This window comes from Hesperophylax consimilis, chromosome 6 (assembly GCF_061612785.1).
Source record: "Hesperophylax consimilis isolate HC1 chromosome 6, BYU_Hcon_1.0, whole genome shotgun sequence".
Classification (NCBI taxonomy): Eukaryota; Metazoa; Arthropoda; class Insecta; order Trichoptera; family Limnephilidae; genus Hesperophylax; species Hesperophylax consimilis.
In genome coordinates, this window is record NC_142841.1 from 9,683,489 (window position 1) to 9,700,374 (window position 16,886).

The 16,886-nt window shown below is 33.2% G+C and overlaps 1 protein-coding gene across 1 annotated transcript; it reads right to left on the bottom strand.

The window, feature by feature from the left end:
- Positions 1-1,457: 1,457 nt before the first annotated feature.
- elB (zinc finger protein elbow B) lies at positions 1,458-12,600 on the bottom strand. The gene is made up of 2 exons (XM_089632779.1): positions 12,179-12,600; positions 1,458-4,866 (listed from the first exon to the last, which is right to left on the bottom strand). The coding sequence occupies exons 1-2, from the start codon at positions 12,245-12,247 to the stop codon at positions 3,565-3,567; spliced, it is 1,371 nt and encodes a 456-aa protein (XP_089488905.1). The 5' UTR covers positions 12,248-12,600; the 3' UTR covers positions 1,458-3,564.
- Between the last annotated feature and the right edge of the window lie 4,286 nt (positions 12,601-16,886).

Genomic DNA, 16,886 nt, shown 5'->3' on the forward strand with positions numbered 1-16,886 from the left:
ATATCCTGGTAAATTTATACATTTCCTAGTAATTGTATATAATTCCAATATCGTCTTAGGAAATATATAAAAAGAATGCTTTCTGTAATAAAACACGTTGTTTTAATCAACTATAATGATGGAAGTAGGTAGTGGGAATTCAAATAATATTAACATATTATTCTGTTTTTCGTTACCCGGAAATGTTTGTCTTTCGTTTTTTAAAACAAAACTCTTTTTTTAAAAAGAGAAAAAAACCTTTAAAAATATACAAAAGGGGACTAGAGATAAAGTTAGCGTGTAAATCATTTTCTAAAACACTAGACATAAAAATTAATCAAATTTATGGGTGTAATAAAACGAGAATACCTCCATTTAATGTTACAATTTTCACTTTGTACAATTTGCATATCTAAATAATTGGCTGTAAAAATAATAAAAAATAACCGTTGTTGGCGAATAAAAAGTTAAACCAACCGAAAATAATTACGAATTAATTTTGATTATTAAGCATAATTTTCTCTTATAACGACGAATAAATATCCACATTAACGATCTGATAAAACAATCTAGTTCCAGAACGATACTAAAATTTACATTTTCGCATCAAAAAGTACACAATCTGTATTATGATCTCTTGAACATTGTATTTTTAACGGTGCTTGATATAAACAATGTGTCAAGAATAAATTTGGAGCTTTTGAAGTATGTGTCTATTTTTGCTACGATTGCTATTTTCCTTGCAGATTTGCGAACCCACAGTGCAGATATAAAATGTTAATTTTGTGGTAAAAACAAGTTTATCGTTTTAGTGTACCATCTCATGTTTTCTCCATTACTGCTGTTCTCATTTTCTCTAAACACTTTGCACGCAGAATTATTACAATGTTGTACTTATCTCTTGTGTGGTGTAGTGTTTTATTTATTATGTACATCGGTACTATATTTAATCGTAAACTATCAGTCGAATAGCCTTGATATATTAATGATGCTCCATATTCCTACCATTAGATAAAGGTTCGTATGTATTATGGTGACAAATATACTACGGTTTCCGACTACATTTTTACTATAAATAGATTACACACCATTGGTAACTCTTATGCTATGTAAGCTGATGTTTTTAATATGCCTCTTAGAAGTATAAAGCTGTAGTAGCAAGACATTTTAGCAGTGCATATTTTAATGAATAGCGGTTTTTTCTTGTTTTGTTTCCGCTTTATTTCTTTCACTAACTTTGTATTAATGTATATTGTTTTTTCTTGTTTACTTATACAAAATTTTTTTTTCTTTCTATATTGTACTATGACTGTCGATAACTATCAAGTTTGTAATTGGCACGTTTGCCGTTAATTCTAAATAAATACAATAATAAGATTTGTGATTTATTTCAACTTATTTAGTTAGAATTTTGTTTGTGTATTTTGGTATCGGGAAATAAAAGAGATAAAATAATTTGAAATAATATTTTCCATTTATTTAATGACTGTAAACAACAAATAATAATAATAATATAACCATAAATTATAGTATAACGATAAATTGTGCTTATTCTTAGCTAGCCGACGACAAATTTATATAATTAAATTAATTTTACTATGTGAAATAATCAAGTTACGCAATTAGAACAATTGGATTGAACTTTACACTTGTTTCAAATACAGTACATAGCAATTTGCTGAATAGTCCATAGAATATTGGTTAATCTATATATTTATTTGTATGTACAAAATTCTTTCGTGGGGAAATAATTCCATGAACATTTATAATTATCAAAAATCACAAAAAGGGTAGAAATTTACCATCGTAAGGACAATCTTTTGTGAATCAAAACCTTCGAATCTTATTAGAATTTTTAAAACTTCATTTATTTATTGGATAATTTGTATAGAGCCGCTTTTGTGAGATATCACTTCATGGCGCTTTACAGTTGATGCAGGTATTACAAAGAATATTAATATTACAAAAATAAAGTGAAGTTAAGTTAAGTAAAATGAAGAATAGGAACAGGTGACACGAAGATAGAAGATGGAGACTCTGCAGCAAGAATCCTAGGTGGTGAAGAAACTACATAAATAATGTTTTATCCTAGAAGACTGCAAAGATTTGGTTTTCGTGAATGAATGAATGCAAATCTTGAAGGCGGAAATTAGCCAACTTCCGAACATCCGATCGAGTTGAAACACGGCAGATAGACACGTTGTCGATGACAATGCATTCTATCAACTTTTGGCGGCACTCCCGCATATACAAGATTTTTTCTGAAATTGGCTACTATCCGGCCCACGAGATGGCCCGAAAATTGAAATTTTATTATGGAAAAAAAAAAGTGTTTTTATTAGGGGTTAATTTTTCAACTTTTCTTTTACAATAGGTCGACCTTACGATAGTTCACTATCAGTAAAAAATATTAAAATAGGCACAACATCGTGTTAGGTTTCAACATCACACTTATGATTTACGTTATTTTTTAAAAAATATATCAAGATTAAATATGCTTTTCTAGGGATTGCTCACCTGATAAAACGAGATATTTAAATTAAAATTTGTGCAAAATTATTAGTACCTACTGAAACATTTTTTTGAATTCAAATTTTTTGTTGACGCACTTTAATAGACGAACGTTTTAATTATAAAATATATTTTTTAGAAAATTATATTGCACGAGTTGAATTGTTAAATCGCATAGTTTGTTTCCGATTTTTGAAATGTTTGAAAGTGCAAATGAAGTTGCAAGAACACAAGAACATTTAATAGTGTAATCGCTGTTACAAATTTGCTCTGAAAATCATTTTTTATGAAATTTGCGCAGTTAAATCAATAGTTTATGCATATTCAAAATCTTATAAATATGTTATGTACAATAATAATTTTAATCCCCAATTTGGATTATTAACAATTAAAACAGATATGAGCATGGGAAAGATATGTTAAATTATACATTTTTTAGACTAGCAAATGTGAGTGTACATATTTTATTTTTGATTTTTAACATGAGAGTAACAAAAAATATTTACACAAATGAGTGATGATTCATAAATAAAAGCTCATTACCAATAACAATAATTACAGAATTGAAGTTATTTTCTCAAAGGTTTTTGCATGGATGCTTCTAGTTTATTTAAAACTGCGTTTGGATTATTACTTTATATCATAGCATCACTCGCATTCAATTTAACTTACAAGATTTGTAAGGTCTTACAAGGTTTTATCACATTTTCAAATTCTTTCATTGACAAACTGCTTTGAATATTATCTAATTGAAAGATATAAGGCAGCTTATTACATACGCCTATGTTAACATAATAGTGCTTAACAGTTCACGGAAATAGGAGTTATTAATAACTTCGGTATTATTGGTATCAACTTCATTCAGAAGTTTTTGTACTCGCCAGCCGTGCGTCAGTTTTGAATCGGTATTTCTAAGCCTGTTTGAAAGCGCGCTTAACTTAAAAACAAAATTTAATAATATTTTATATGTACAGTGTTTGTCGAGTTTTTATACCACAGTCACATATTTGGCTTGCGTTACGCTGATCAACGCTCGGCGCCCCCACGGTCGGGGGGGCGGAGCGCGCTGGGTCCTCAAGGGTGCAGGCCGCGGGGGCCGAACAGCGGGTAGGGGGGGAAGTAGGCGGCCAGGTGTGGGGGCAGGGGGAAGGGCAACTGGTGCTGCATCATCTGGGGCGGCTTGCTGTAGGGGTGGAAGCGGGGCGCCAGCGGGCTCAGGGGGGGAGTGGGGTATGCTCGGGGAAGCAGAGGGTGCGAGCCGCCCAGCCCACTGAGCGAACCTCCCAAGGAGCTAAGACCGGAACTTCCGTCTCCTAAAGCAGCCGCGTGGCCTCTCAGGTGCTGCAACAACTCTTCGGATCCCGCGAAGCGCTTTCCGCAGTAAGCAGAATCTCCCGCAACCCAACTGCATACATAGGGCAGCTGCGAGGCTGCGGCGAGGGCGGCGAGTTGCGCGTGTGCGTAGGCCGCTGCGGGGTGCCCCGGGGGAGGGAACACGGGGCCCTTGGCATGGTCACACTGGACACATCCCGCAGGACACGCTCCTGGCTTGTATCCGGACAACAAGTGCGCACTCAGAGAGCATCCGGTGCAGTATGGGTCCCGACAGGCTTCTGCTTGTCCAGCCTTTAGCCTGGCGTAGCTCAAGTAAGGGTTGAGCGCCCCAGCCTTGAGCGCCGCGTGGTGCTGGGCCGCTAACAGGCCTCCCGCCATGAGCTCTGAGTACCCTGCTCCGGGAAGTCCTCCCATGAACGCCGAAGAGGACACTGGAATTCCATGACTAGGTTTGAATGTACCCAATGGCAAGTCCTTTACAGAAGGGTCATTTGCCGAGCTTAGGACACTCGGTGTATAACCTATTTTGGCTGTCGGACTATGAAGAGACCCATTTGAATTTGAGCTATCGCCATTTTGTCTAGAATTGATTGGAGAATTTTGAGATGGGCTATTTCTATCACCAGACTTTTCAGAAGGCGATTTTCTTTGATGAGGAGGTGACGTTCTCTGGGAGGATGAGCTGTGATTACTGGGACACCTAGCTTGGGTCGGCGTATTGGAGCTTCCTTTAGAAGATATCGGTGTTCTAACTCTTTGTCCACTTGGTGTAATATCTTCCGGAGATCTGGTCTTATCTCTCGATGTTAAACAGGACTCGTAAGGCTTGAAGCTAGCCTTTACTTGGATATCACTATTGGAGTTATTGCTGATGGAGGAGGAAGGAGAGGTCTTGTCTCTTGAGCTATCAGCTGAGTGCTTGTGGCTGGACTTGAGGCTCGCCTTCTCAGCAGCTGAGATGAGTTTGGGGTTAGGAGAGTCCGCTCCAATGGCGCTGCAAGTTTGGGCCAAGAGCGCTAGGGGACTCTTCTTTGCATCCAACTGTAACAAAGAAATAATATCATTAGATAAATACTTTACAAAAAAACACCTCGCTGTATGTGTAAATAGCAAATTCGGAACATTTCGTATACGTACAGTATACTATGTTATCAAATTAAAATTAATAATATAAAGTTGTTCACAAGAAGACTGCGAAGCAAAATGGCTTCGGGCATTACATTTGTCAACTGTTGAATCAACGGAAAATTACATTACTGCATGACGTTGGGTGCTTTTGACAGGAAGACATAAATTGTATTAAAATGTAAAGGTATATTGTGAATTGGAGTAGATATCAAATTCTGTCATGGAAAAGTTATTCAAAAGTTGTCTGTATGCGGATATAATATATACATTTTAAAACATCGTTTCTACCAAATTTAGATGGCATCAAAAAAATAATGACTACTGAAAAAAAAAGATTTTTCGAAATCCTTTTTGTATTTGTCCCGTCGGTAGCTATAGTAGTTTCGCAAAAGACTAAATAAATAAACTGCGGACTAATGTGTAATTATTTACCTTATTAATACAAACTACATTTTCGTAGGCAGATAGGGCAAACTTCAACAGTATTTACGAACCTGGTCGTGAAATTGAACATTTTAAAACTTTAAAAAACTTCGCATTCGGTATTATTTTGAAACATGTGGTATCCACAAGCAGCCTGTCAGAACCACCAGTTCGCTACCCCTGTCTCGTATGTCTTAGGTCTTGTATGATATGAAAGCAGCCTTCGCTAAAACTCTGTGTATGACGGCATCCAATCACGCGCGGAAGACATTTTCATTATCCTCACGTCTAGGGGATGCCAGATAGACGGATATGTCTGAGATGGGCCGCTAGGGTAAGCAACACTTCCGAATACTAAATTTTATAAATACCTTACACAAAATACCTCTACGCATAATTGGGGAATGCTCACATAATAAAAAAACACTCACTTTGAACATGAAAAACGAAAAAAAAACATTATTTTTTTTATCCATCTGTAGTAGATTTGAACAACATAAAACAAAATAAATTTGATTTGTTTTATTTCTGTTATTTGGTTTTCTTCAATACTTAATGGATGTTTAAAACGCTGCGTATCTCATGGTTGAAATGATGTTGCGAAATTTAAATAGTTGCAAGCAGAAAAACTGACCAAATATCTTGACGTTCACAGTTAGAGAGCTTTTACTGTTTCTGCTTCGTAGTTAATATGAAGAATTTTTTTATTGGATTACCTAATACTTAGAATTTTAGAAGTTATATATGCATCTATTTAATAGGCAGAGCAAAAGTTGAAAATTAAATACATACATAATACAATAAATTAAATAATACAGTCCCTCAAGCGTGCTTTGAGGATTGATCAACAGATGGCGTTAGCCTGCCCTTTTGGCTAATTTAAATAATTCATGGTCTTAGATGGCCTTCGCTTCGACTAATAAAGTATATTAAAATATCCCTAAAATTATAATTATAGTGAGCATGATATATCAATATCTTCAGGAAATGGTAATATTTGTCAACGTAAATAAACCATATAGGTACAGTTGTTGAGGTGAATGTTTTTCGCACCTCCGCCCATAGAACCTTAAAATTCTCCCCGAAACACATTTCCATCCGTAATAACATGTCTCTGTAAACCCATTTGACATTCGCTCCAGCCGTTAGTATATTATGATGTAATCTCTTTGGGAGACAGGATGAAAAATAAGTCAGACAGTTGGAAGATTTGAACACAATGTGACGTGGATGGCTGTGACAGTTTTTGGAGGCTTCGGGGGAAAAGGGGACGGATAAATGATGTCCGTGAAATCTACTTATCGTGTACACAGCACTGAGAACATTATATTAAGGGTATCCTATCCATTAAAATATTTCATAATCTGCTCTTTCGTAGACGGCGTTAATTCGATTAATTTAGGAAAAAAACACTTTTTGCAAGTTATGATATATATAATATTAAACCTGTGACAGACCACGCTACATCGCTCATTCAGCATTCAGCAGTTGTATGGCGAGCGATATGCTTAAATAGGCCAAGCCATGATGCGTATAGCGTAATCTGTCAGCCCCATTAAAATGAATTATTTGCTTCCTTCCATACATACGCAATATGAATAAATTGTTTTGTCCGTATGCAAACTCAATTCTTTCAAGAAAGGCATACAAATACAATATTGGATTGAATCACTGATTGGAAGAATTGAGTTTTTATACGGACCAAATTATTTATTCATATTCCGTACGTAAAGACACAAACAAACAATTCATCAACGTTTTGAAGCATAACTTGCAAAAAGTGTTTTTTTCCTAAAATAATTAAATTACCGCAATCTATGAACGCGCAGATAATGAATTATTTTATTTCAGGAACTTATTTAACCCTTTTAAAGAAAATTAGCACTGGGATATGAAAAACTCAAGATACACAAGTAATCAAATTTATGTGATTTTTCACAATTATAATTATATCTATAGTTACTTTTTTTTTTAATTTTGTGGCAAAAACGTGCTGATTAGTTTTACCGTAATTAATGCAAACTTTATATAGATGATTTCATCAAAAATTATGATCTGAGAAACTGATGATCGTAAAATTGAAGTGAAATAAACATGTTTTAAAATTGATTGATTGACAAAGCATGGCATTGCCAGTCAGAGCTCCATCGTAGTATATGGCATCTTCTTCTGTTATTCCAGTCATTTATTCAAGAGAAAGAGGGAGAGGTTAGAAAAGACCTATCAAAAGTATGCCAATAGCAGTAGGTATGTAAATTTTAGATCAAAAATAAATTTTTAAAAATCTGTCGCTATTTGTAAACATCAGCTCATTCTTTTTATTTTTAATGCGTTGATGCGTGGATCCGGCTATAATAGTTTCGTAACCGTAAACTTAACGAAAAAGAAGAAGAAACATATCAAAATGTAATATATTTTTGTAAGCTTGACAAGACGGAACGACGCTTAATTCGGCCAGCCTAATGACTCCGGTTGCCGCCAAAACTCTGTGCGGTAATTTGCCTTTATTCTCATTAAAATTGGCAATTTTAAATAATGATGAATTTTTAATAGAAATACAATTCTTTGTTTATATCTTTAATAATACAATTTTTTTGTAATCAAAAATTTAAATAATTGTTTACTTTCATTTTCACTTCCTTCAATAAAAATCAATATCGATGTTTCACATCTGCCAGGCGTCCGTGACAATTATTATTTTTTGATTTTTCCATGTGATGTAGATTCCTAGTTTCCCTATTTTACTACTAGGTTCCGGACACTTTATACAGACAGTATATTACATATTATGCGCAAGACTTCAATTGAATCGTTTTTTTTTTCCAAAACTCATCATGTTTACATTGAACAGATGCACTTGCATATTATTTCAATTTGAAGTAAGTTTACGACCAATTTAATTATCTCAGCTATTTTTACTGCAGCCCGTCCATACACTTAGTGGGGGATATTTTACGGCGTACACTCACAGGAGGCAGCATCGAACGAGACTAATCCCTCGGGGGACGTAATGCATCGTTAAATCTGTCTAGTTGTCTAACTGCCTTGATGTCTATTATTTGTTATGTCTGGTTATTGCAGCTAACGATACTGAGTCGCCGGTCGCACACAAATAAAGGAAGGAACTGTCAGTTTTGAAAGTGAGTTATGTCAGATCTCTGCCACGATTAGCGATTAACCTCGCAGGCCTGTTTGTCACATTATTTTTCAAATTTCAAGTGATAGCTGTTTATTTACGTACTTACAATTTTATTTACAAGCACTGGAAACGACAATTAGATAAAACCGAGTTGAGAAGTCATAATGATTTAATCAACGAAGTTCGTATAGATACCTTTTTTTCTAAGAATTATAATGTGTATTTAAGTGAATCTATTTTTGTTAGATTTCCAATAATTATCTATCAATTAATCATATGCTTGCTTATTGATAACATCATAACGAAAGTCTGCTAAGAAACGTATTTAAACGGATCGATGAAATTTCATTGTAATGGGTTTTATTCTACTCAAATAATATAGGATATCAAAACACGAGAATCGTATGAAATCATTATCAATGCCTGCTCTTTCGTTTGATTAATCGCTTTTGCTGGCAATTTACCATCAACCGAATGATAAGATAACTCCCAGTCATAAAATCCGAACACAATAATGATTTTAGAATTACGATTATTATAATAGGCACGCGACACGCTAGCAAATACTGAAAACCGACAAAACGATGTACAGAAACACGTAAAACATTTATTTTAATAGTTTTCTCTGAGAAAGAGACATGCGTTGGAATAATAAAAATAAATTAAGAACGCTGAAGAACGGCGGATTTATTGGGTACTATCCATTTAATAAAGAATATTCCTCTTACATTAGATACCTAACCGAATTATAATTGAAGTTTAGGCAGTAGTCATGTATTTCAATGGTGACTAAAATATGAAACAACAATCAAACACTCTGAATTGTTCTTCACGTGGGTTAATTTATACAACTGGAATATTATTTTCAAATTATAATACGAAGAGATATATTTGTAATAATATACTTAATAAGTTACTACCAGAAGTGAAGTAATGAGGTCGCGCAATGAACAGGTGAAATGAGCTATGTCAATTGCTTTGAATCGACATAATTAATCTGTCGCTTTAAATCTTTGTTCCTCTCGGTACTGCGAGCTGACAGTCGCCGGAGATTTATTTAATTCACGTCGTAAATCCACGGTTATTATTGCAAATAAACCATTAATCCTTCACTATGTCAGCTGCTTTCAAATTGAACGGGCTCCACTAAAGTGGCCGAGACTGTTAATCATATTTCTCGTAAAATATTATATTAAGTCTCGTAATAATTATATTATTGGAATATTACTGGAAAAACGTGATGGCGTGGCGTGCCAATAAGGCGGACATAACTCACAAATGCGTTAGGCCATTACCATTATTTTAGATTAATTGAGGCGTGTAATAAAATTATTCGCAAAAAGGTCCACTGACCGAGCTCACTCATTCGTTTTTAAGTAGTTTCATGTTGATTATTTTGGTGTTCTTTTAAACATCACGTCGAATCGATTAGTTCATTTAAATATCGAATATGATTTTAGTAACGATTATTAAAGAAGGCTGTGTTCAATTTACGTTGTTAAATTAACCAATGTTTTGCGGTGAATTTATGAGCGTTTCCTTAGGAAATACCTGTTATAATCGTGCGATTTCAAAAGAACCACACTGGTAATAAATCACGAATAACGCGATATTAACAGCGATAAAGAAGGTGTTCCGATGAAATATTGCCTAGCTTAGATTTACACTTTCAATTTAACTAAAAAAAAACTAAATAGGTACTTGATGAAAATAGTGGTTATGAGAACATATTTACCAAAAAATATGTAAAAAAATAAGATTTTCAAATTTCGAGTAAAAATATAGGTAGGTACCTATCCTACACGTACTTCACTTTTTTTATACGTGATGAAATCTTTGTTGTGTATTTTAATTAATTTAATAAAAGTATTAATGTTTCGACAATTGAATTCATGATAAACTATCTAACCACGAGGTCGAATTGTCATTAACTTATAAAACTATTGCACCGGGTCTTTTTCGCATGTCAACCTTTTATAGCTCAATTTCAGTGGCGGAGCTCGTTCGTGAAAACCGCCAGGATGTCATAAATTTCTACAAGTATTAAGCGGAGACCACTAACTTATAATATTGCATGCGAGCTTTAAGGTTAACGTTGAGTGCGCAAAGTGTGATGGTATTATTATATTGACTATATATTCTGCTTGAAACGTATTATTTCCTATCAGCTGTAGGTATCTGTTAGAACTGAATGTAACGACAAATTGAAAGGTTCTTTGAGTATCAATTGATGAGAAATAATTTTGTTAAATAAATTGTTTTTTTATTAAAAAACCGGTTTTATCAAAAACAAACTTTTGTTCTGAAAAAAAATGTGATACATTTTATTAAATTGCTATTAATGATTCTGTAAAATGATTTACCTATGATATATACTTGAACAATTATTGTTTTTTACATTTAAAAAAATCAGCTAGGTTTTCAACAAAAATATTATTGTTGTTACCTAAGAACTGGGATTTCTCTACCCACGACTTGGAAAATGATATTTATACTTGATGATATTTACTTTTAAGATTGAGAACCTACCTACCATCTTTCTGATTAACACCTACATAAGTTTATCTGTGTCCACTCAGCATGCGGAAGTGACTGACTTTTCGATCAGAAAAACGATGATGAGCTGTCCACTTTTCTTACGTGGGAATTGGTCAAACACAAACATACTTTATTCGAAGTGCATGAAAGATATCGATATCTTTAAGACAATATGTCAGATCAAACACGTTTCATATTAATATAGTTTTACTATCTTGCGGGGAGTTTTAAATAAACGCGGTTTTTGTCAATAAGGGTTCTCATGACTGACTTTTTCTAATACCTATTTTAGGTTTTTACGTTTTAGGACAGTGAAATTTTATTTTTATTTTGTATGGTAAAGTTGTTGAATTGCATCCGCATCACGCACGCATTAACAAAAATGATTTCAACTTGAAATGTTGAAACTGGAAACTACTATTTAAGTTGGGGGAGATGTAAAACATGCCCAATATAGGTTTTTAGTTTGAGTTATTTTTATAATTAATGTGTATTTCCTAGCAAAACTTAACTTTGATTTAAAAAAAAATATATACATATAAATAGTTGTTTCTTGTAGTAATTAAGTTGAAACCAAATGTTTTTTCTTGCATATTTATTCAGAGCAACTTTATCCAACTTTATTGTGCGAATACCTCTAATATCTATAATAATGTACGTACCTACTTGATTCAATTAGTATCTTAGTAAAATAGTTTACAAAGCGTTTATTGCAGATTTTACAAAGATTATCACTTTTACCCACACTGTTGGCGGTATCATTCATTTGTGTGGGCGTAATGTACGTGGTAACTATTAGTTAACTGTTCTTAGTTATTAGTTGTAAGTTATAGATTGTAAGATGAAGCCGTAAGAACGTATTTTTTCAATGTTATTAACTGTCAAACGGTGATTGTTTTTATAAAATATTTTCCAAATGGCCTTCAATGTTTTATTCAGTATAAATGGAGAATAAAAAAACAACACATTATGTTCAAAACGGAATGAATCCTATGTGAACCTACGGAGTCAGTTTCATTAAGATAAGAGTTGAAGCTCCTTGTAGGTGTGATTTGAAGACCTAATTTTATTTTATCTAATTTAGACATAAAACAAAAAAAGGGTGCAATGTAAGTGATAGCTTACCGTAGTTGGAAGAGGTGTCAGATATTCCGGCCTAAGGTATTGGTTACTGGAAGTCAACATGGTATTCATGATGAAAAATCCTTTGGTGTGTTACACTGCTTATGTTAAGAAATAAAGCACATCAACCAAATCACAAAATATTCGCACAATTTTTCAAAAAAATGTATTTTTTTATTTCGTCTTGCACAACACAATACAATCAAAAAACGAATACATATTTTGACAATTCTCACTGAAAATGCACGTTAAAAACACTTTAGTTCATGTACACAAACGAACGTTGCTGAAGCGACTACTGTTAAACCCGTAAATCAACGGTAATCAGTTCATTAAAAAAACACATAAAATAAATAATGCGAGTTTTCACGTAATTGTTATCGTCGGAACGGAGAGCGTGAAAACAACCACCTTAAACGAAAGTTCTACGGCGACTGACGGTAGACTTCAAAGCAAGCCGCGCGACGTGACGTCACGAGCTGTTATCCCCACTCCGAAATCTTACCCCTACCACACCGAAAACCACTCGAAGTAAAAGCATTCCGAGACAAAAAGTTATAACCAAGCCATACAAACAAACAAAAAGTTAGATATCATTGGTGTTCTTTTTTACTCGTTGTTCTTATTTTGGTAGGTTTCCCGCCGCGCGCTTGTCAGGGCCTTTTCACACCTCTCCCCACCACATCGTGTTTTTGCATTTCAGACTTCGTAAGACTGTCGTGTCTGATCCCCGCCACCTTTTGACACCCCGTTTGTCGGTCGGATGGGCCGCGCTTGTGTGTGTGAGTGAGCGTGTGTGGGGCGCGTGTGGGTGTGATTGCGCATGTGAGTGTTGGAGGTTTTTCTAGTGTAAGGTTTACACGCGACGCGTGAATTTATTTCCTTAAGTTATAGGTGAAAATTAATGCGCTCATTATAAATGGGGTAGTTGAACGAATTAAAAAAACAACATTATTGACGTCACTGTAAAAAAATACAATTATAATACCAACACATGTAGGTCTATATCTACATGTATGTTATTTAATTAAAATTTAGTTAAAATTTACCCACGGAAATATAAATTGTATACATTCACACACACCATTTGAAAAATTCTAAATTTTAATTTGGTTGAAAAATATTTAAAAAAAGTTAAGTTGTTAAAATCTTAAATAATGTTGATTACCTTAAAACCCACATTTGTGGTAATTGTTTCTGTACATATAGTGGCATAATGCCTGTGTAAGTTATTAATAAAATTCTAAAATATAAAACGAAATATTTCCTAGTTTTTACCTTCATTATTATTTATATTTTATTTACTACTATCTATAAATTTTAGGATTAGAATTCCGATCGCTGAAAATGCTATCGATATCAATGAACAAATTTAGCAAGAGTAATGACGGGTTGTTTCACAGAATTTAAACAATTCGTCAAATTTCGAAGTTAATTTTCAAGTTCTGTGAAACTTCTATTCAAATTCTGTTATTATATCATCATGGGTCAATTGTTTCACAGAACTGAAATAAAAACAGATCTTTGAAATTTGATGAATTGTTCAAATTCAGTAAAACAACCTATCCCAAGTGATGTTTGTGTTTCTAGGGACAATGAATTTGTAATTATTGAAAAAAAAAAATTGTACTAATCTGTTATTTACTTTGAAGAATACATAATAATATTTAGATGGTTTTTGTGCAAAATCACCTCAAGGGCGCTGTACAAATATATAATATATTTTTACAATGATCTATGTTATTACTAACTATATATGGAAATAATATACAGTACAATACTTACCTGGTAGGTCACTTGTGACTAACACTTTATTAACATTTTATCAGCGAAATTTAGATACAGGATTTAGGACGCAATTGGAAAATTGGACATAACTGGACTTTCTCTCAGGAATGGTATATTTAATTTAAGGGTATGACAGCTTAAAAATGTAAGTTTTTAGTTTAAGTAATACATTGGAACTGATTATTCCGATTTGTTAATATGTCGTCAGAAATTAACTAATTTTGATAGTTCAATTAGAACACATCATTATAGAATTTAAAAAAAACATAAAACAGCACGCAAGATGTAAACGAAGCTTAAAGCTGTTATTCTGAACATAAAAATAATGCATTCTTTGCATGTGTGAGTGGAGGTAAAGACAGGGAACAGCTTGCTCCTGTAGTAGGGAAGCAACCATAAACCAGCTTGAGTGTATGTGTGAAGATATGAATGCATCGCCTGCGGAGTGTGAGTTGAGCGTGTCGATGTATGTGCGATGGTTTTGTCGTCGAGTAAGCACAAATGCCTTACACCTTTTCAAGTATCCACCGTCGGTTGCACAAGTCAAATGGCGGCTTCCATCTTACTTAACTCCGGCAGACAAGTCGATAACGAGGACTTGACGGATCGTTTTCTTTTGCAACTATTGAAATAACGCCTTTTTATGCATGTTTTTAAATACTTTCCGTATATTTACACTCTTACCAATGGATTGGTAAGAGTTGAACCTTGAACCTTGGGCAATTTTGGGAGATATTCATCACAGACAACGATCAACCTTGGAGCCTTTTTTGGGAGATAAATATCCCGATCTGACATAAAAGTTATGCTATATCATTCTGAATTACTTAAAATATGATTTAAACAATGCTAGAAAGAAAAAATTCAGCGCTTCAATAATATTTAGCCAATGTTTGAAAATTTTTAAATAAAGTGAAGTGAAAATAACCTTGTCCAATGAATTTTTTTTGGTCGTTATGCGACTTTATTTTTTTTCATACTTTGCGTACAAAATTTTAGTAGGTATTTAAAATTGCATACTTACTACGATTTGTATTACCAAAAATCTGAAAGAGACATGCTTGCTTTCGAGAACAGTATTTCATTTATTTATTTTGATCAAAAAATCAAAGCAAAATGAAAAAAAAAACAAATCAAAAAGAAAATAGAAGACAAAATAAAAAAAAAACCTCGAAAACAAGAACTAAGTCAAAAACGAAATAAAATCGAAACTAGATGCTCCACCATGCAAGATGGAAAAATTTTACACTAGGAAAATTACAATACATTTGTAAGATAAACAGAGATACGTAGTTTGTATCGTTAAATTATATTAAATTTCATATTCTTCTTTCTGAACTAAATTGGGCAATGACTTGTTTAAATTTAAAATTTATTTCAACTATTTTAAAACAGTGTATTTATCTAAATCATGTAATGCGAAAATATTTTTCGCGGAAACTGATTCGACAGTTTTCTTAGAGAAATACATTGCAAAATGTCCAAGTTATTAGGGGTTAATAATAATCCAATATCAAATTGAGCTTTTAAATACCCGTATTTATTTTCCTGCCAAAGAAGGTGTGTATGTTCTTAGATCAAAATGCTATAATATGTGCAAACGCAGCCATGCCAATTCTCTGTAGAATAGTGAACATTTTTCATGTATTTACACTTCTTACCAAATATCACCACATTACCTATATACGATTTGACTGCTTTTAATAATCTAAAGGTATACCAAATAGATAGACAGTACCTTCCCACATTTTAATAGTCTATAGTCTATAGTCTATATTATTGCTCTTGTGCCATTATTTTTTTCTATATTTAGAAAAATAAAAGCAACAAGGACAACAATATAGAATATTATAATAATATGTGAACCAAATATACAGGGTGTTAAGTGGCGTACTTGAATTACTTTATCCAGTGATTTTATTTGGAGTAAAAAAATGTGAATTAAATTTTGGTCTCCAGTGACTTTTTTGATTTTTTTTTTTTCAAAAAAACAATTTAAAAAAAAACTTCCACATGTCGACAATGGTCACTCAGTTGAGTAACCACCCAACCCCTCATATCGACTCTAGCTGTCCAATTCTTACAGATTCTCAAAAAACACCTCAAAAAAGTCACCGGAGACCAAATAAAATGAAGACATTTTAAATTAGCAATATTCAATAATAGTATTTGTGTTTTCTCTACGTTCGGATATTTTTAACTTTCTCATATTTCAATTTAATAATTGCTGGTAATATCTTACATTCATTTCCATGACTAAAGCTGCCGTCTTGAATAATGTTTGCTAAAGTTCCACGCGAATTTGTTTTCAATCAAGATGGTGTCGAGGGTACAAATCCTAACTTAATAATTATTGATGCGAAAGTGTATTTGTTCGTTTGTTTGTCCTTCTTTCACGTCGCAATAGAACGCCTGATCGAAATGATTTTTGCGTAGGAATAGTTCTTGAACAGTAATTTCTTCCTAATACTTTATTATATTTATACCCGATGTTTATTTATATGATATTAAAGATATTATATTATATTAAAGTTATATATTAAATTATTGATATTAAAGATATATTGACTTTTAAAGATATTATTTATTACCTACATCTATTTAGAAACGGGCAAAGAGAAAGAAGATCTCATAATTTCTGTTTCGACTTGTACTTGTACTTAAAGATTTTAAACAGTGATTACTGAACGTAATTGCAGTTAAAAATGAAGACGATTTTGCTGTAAAATAATTTCTTTTAATTGAAAAAACACCCTCGTACGGCAAAATGTACCTTTTTTACTCCAAATATACACAGAAATTGCTGGTTCCAATCTTTTGAGTATGTGCTGATTCCTGATACAACCTGTATATGTCTACCCATAATCTTTCGAGTATGTGCTGATTCCTGATACAACCTATATATGTCTACCTACAATCTTTC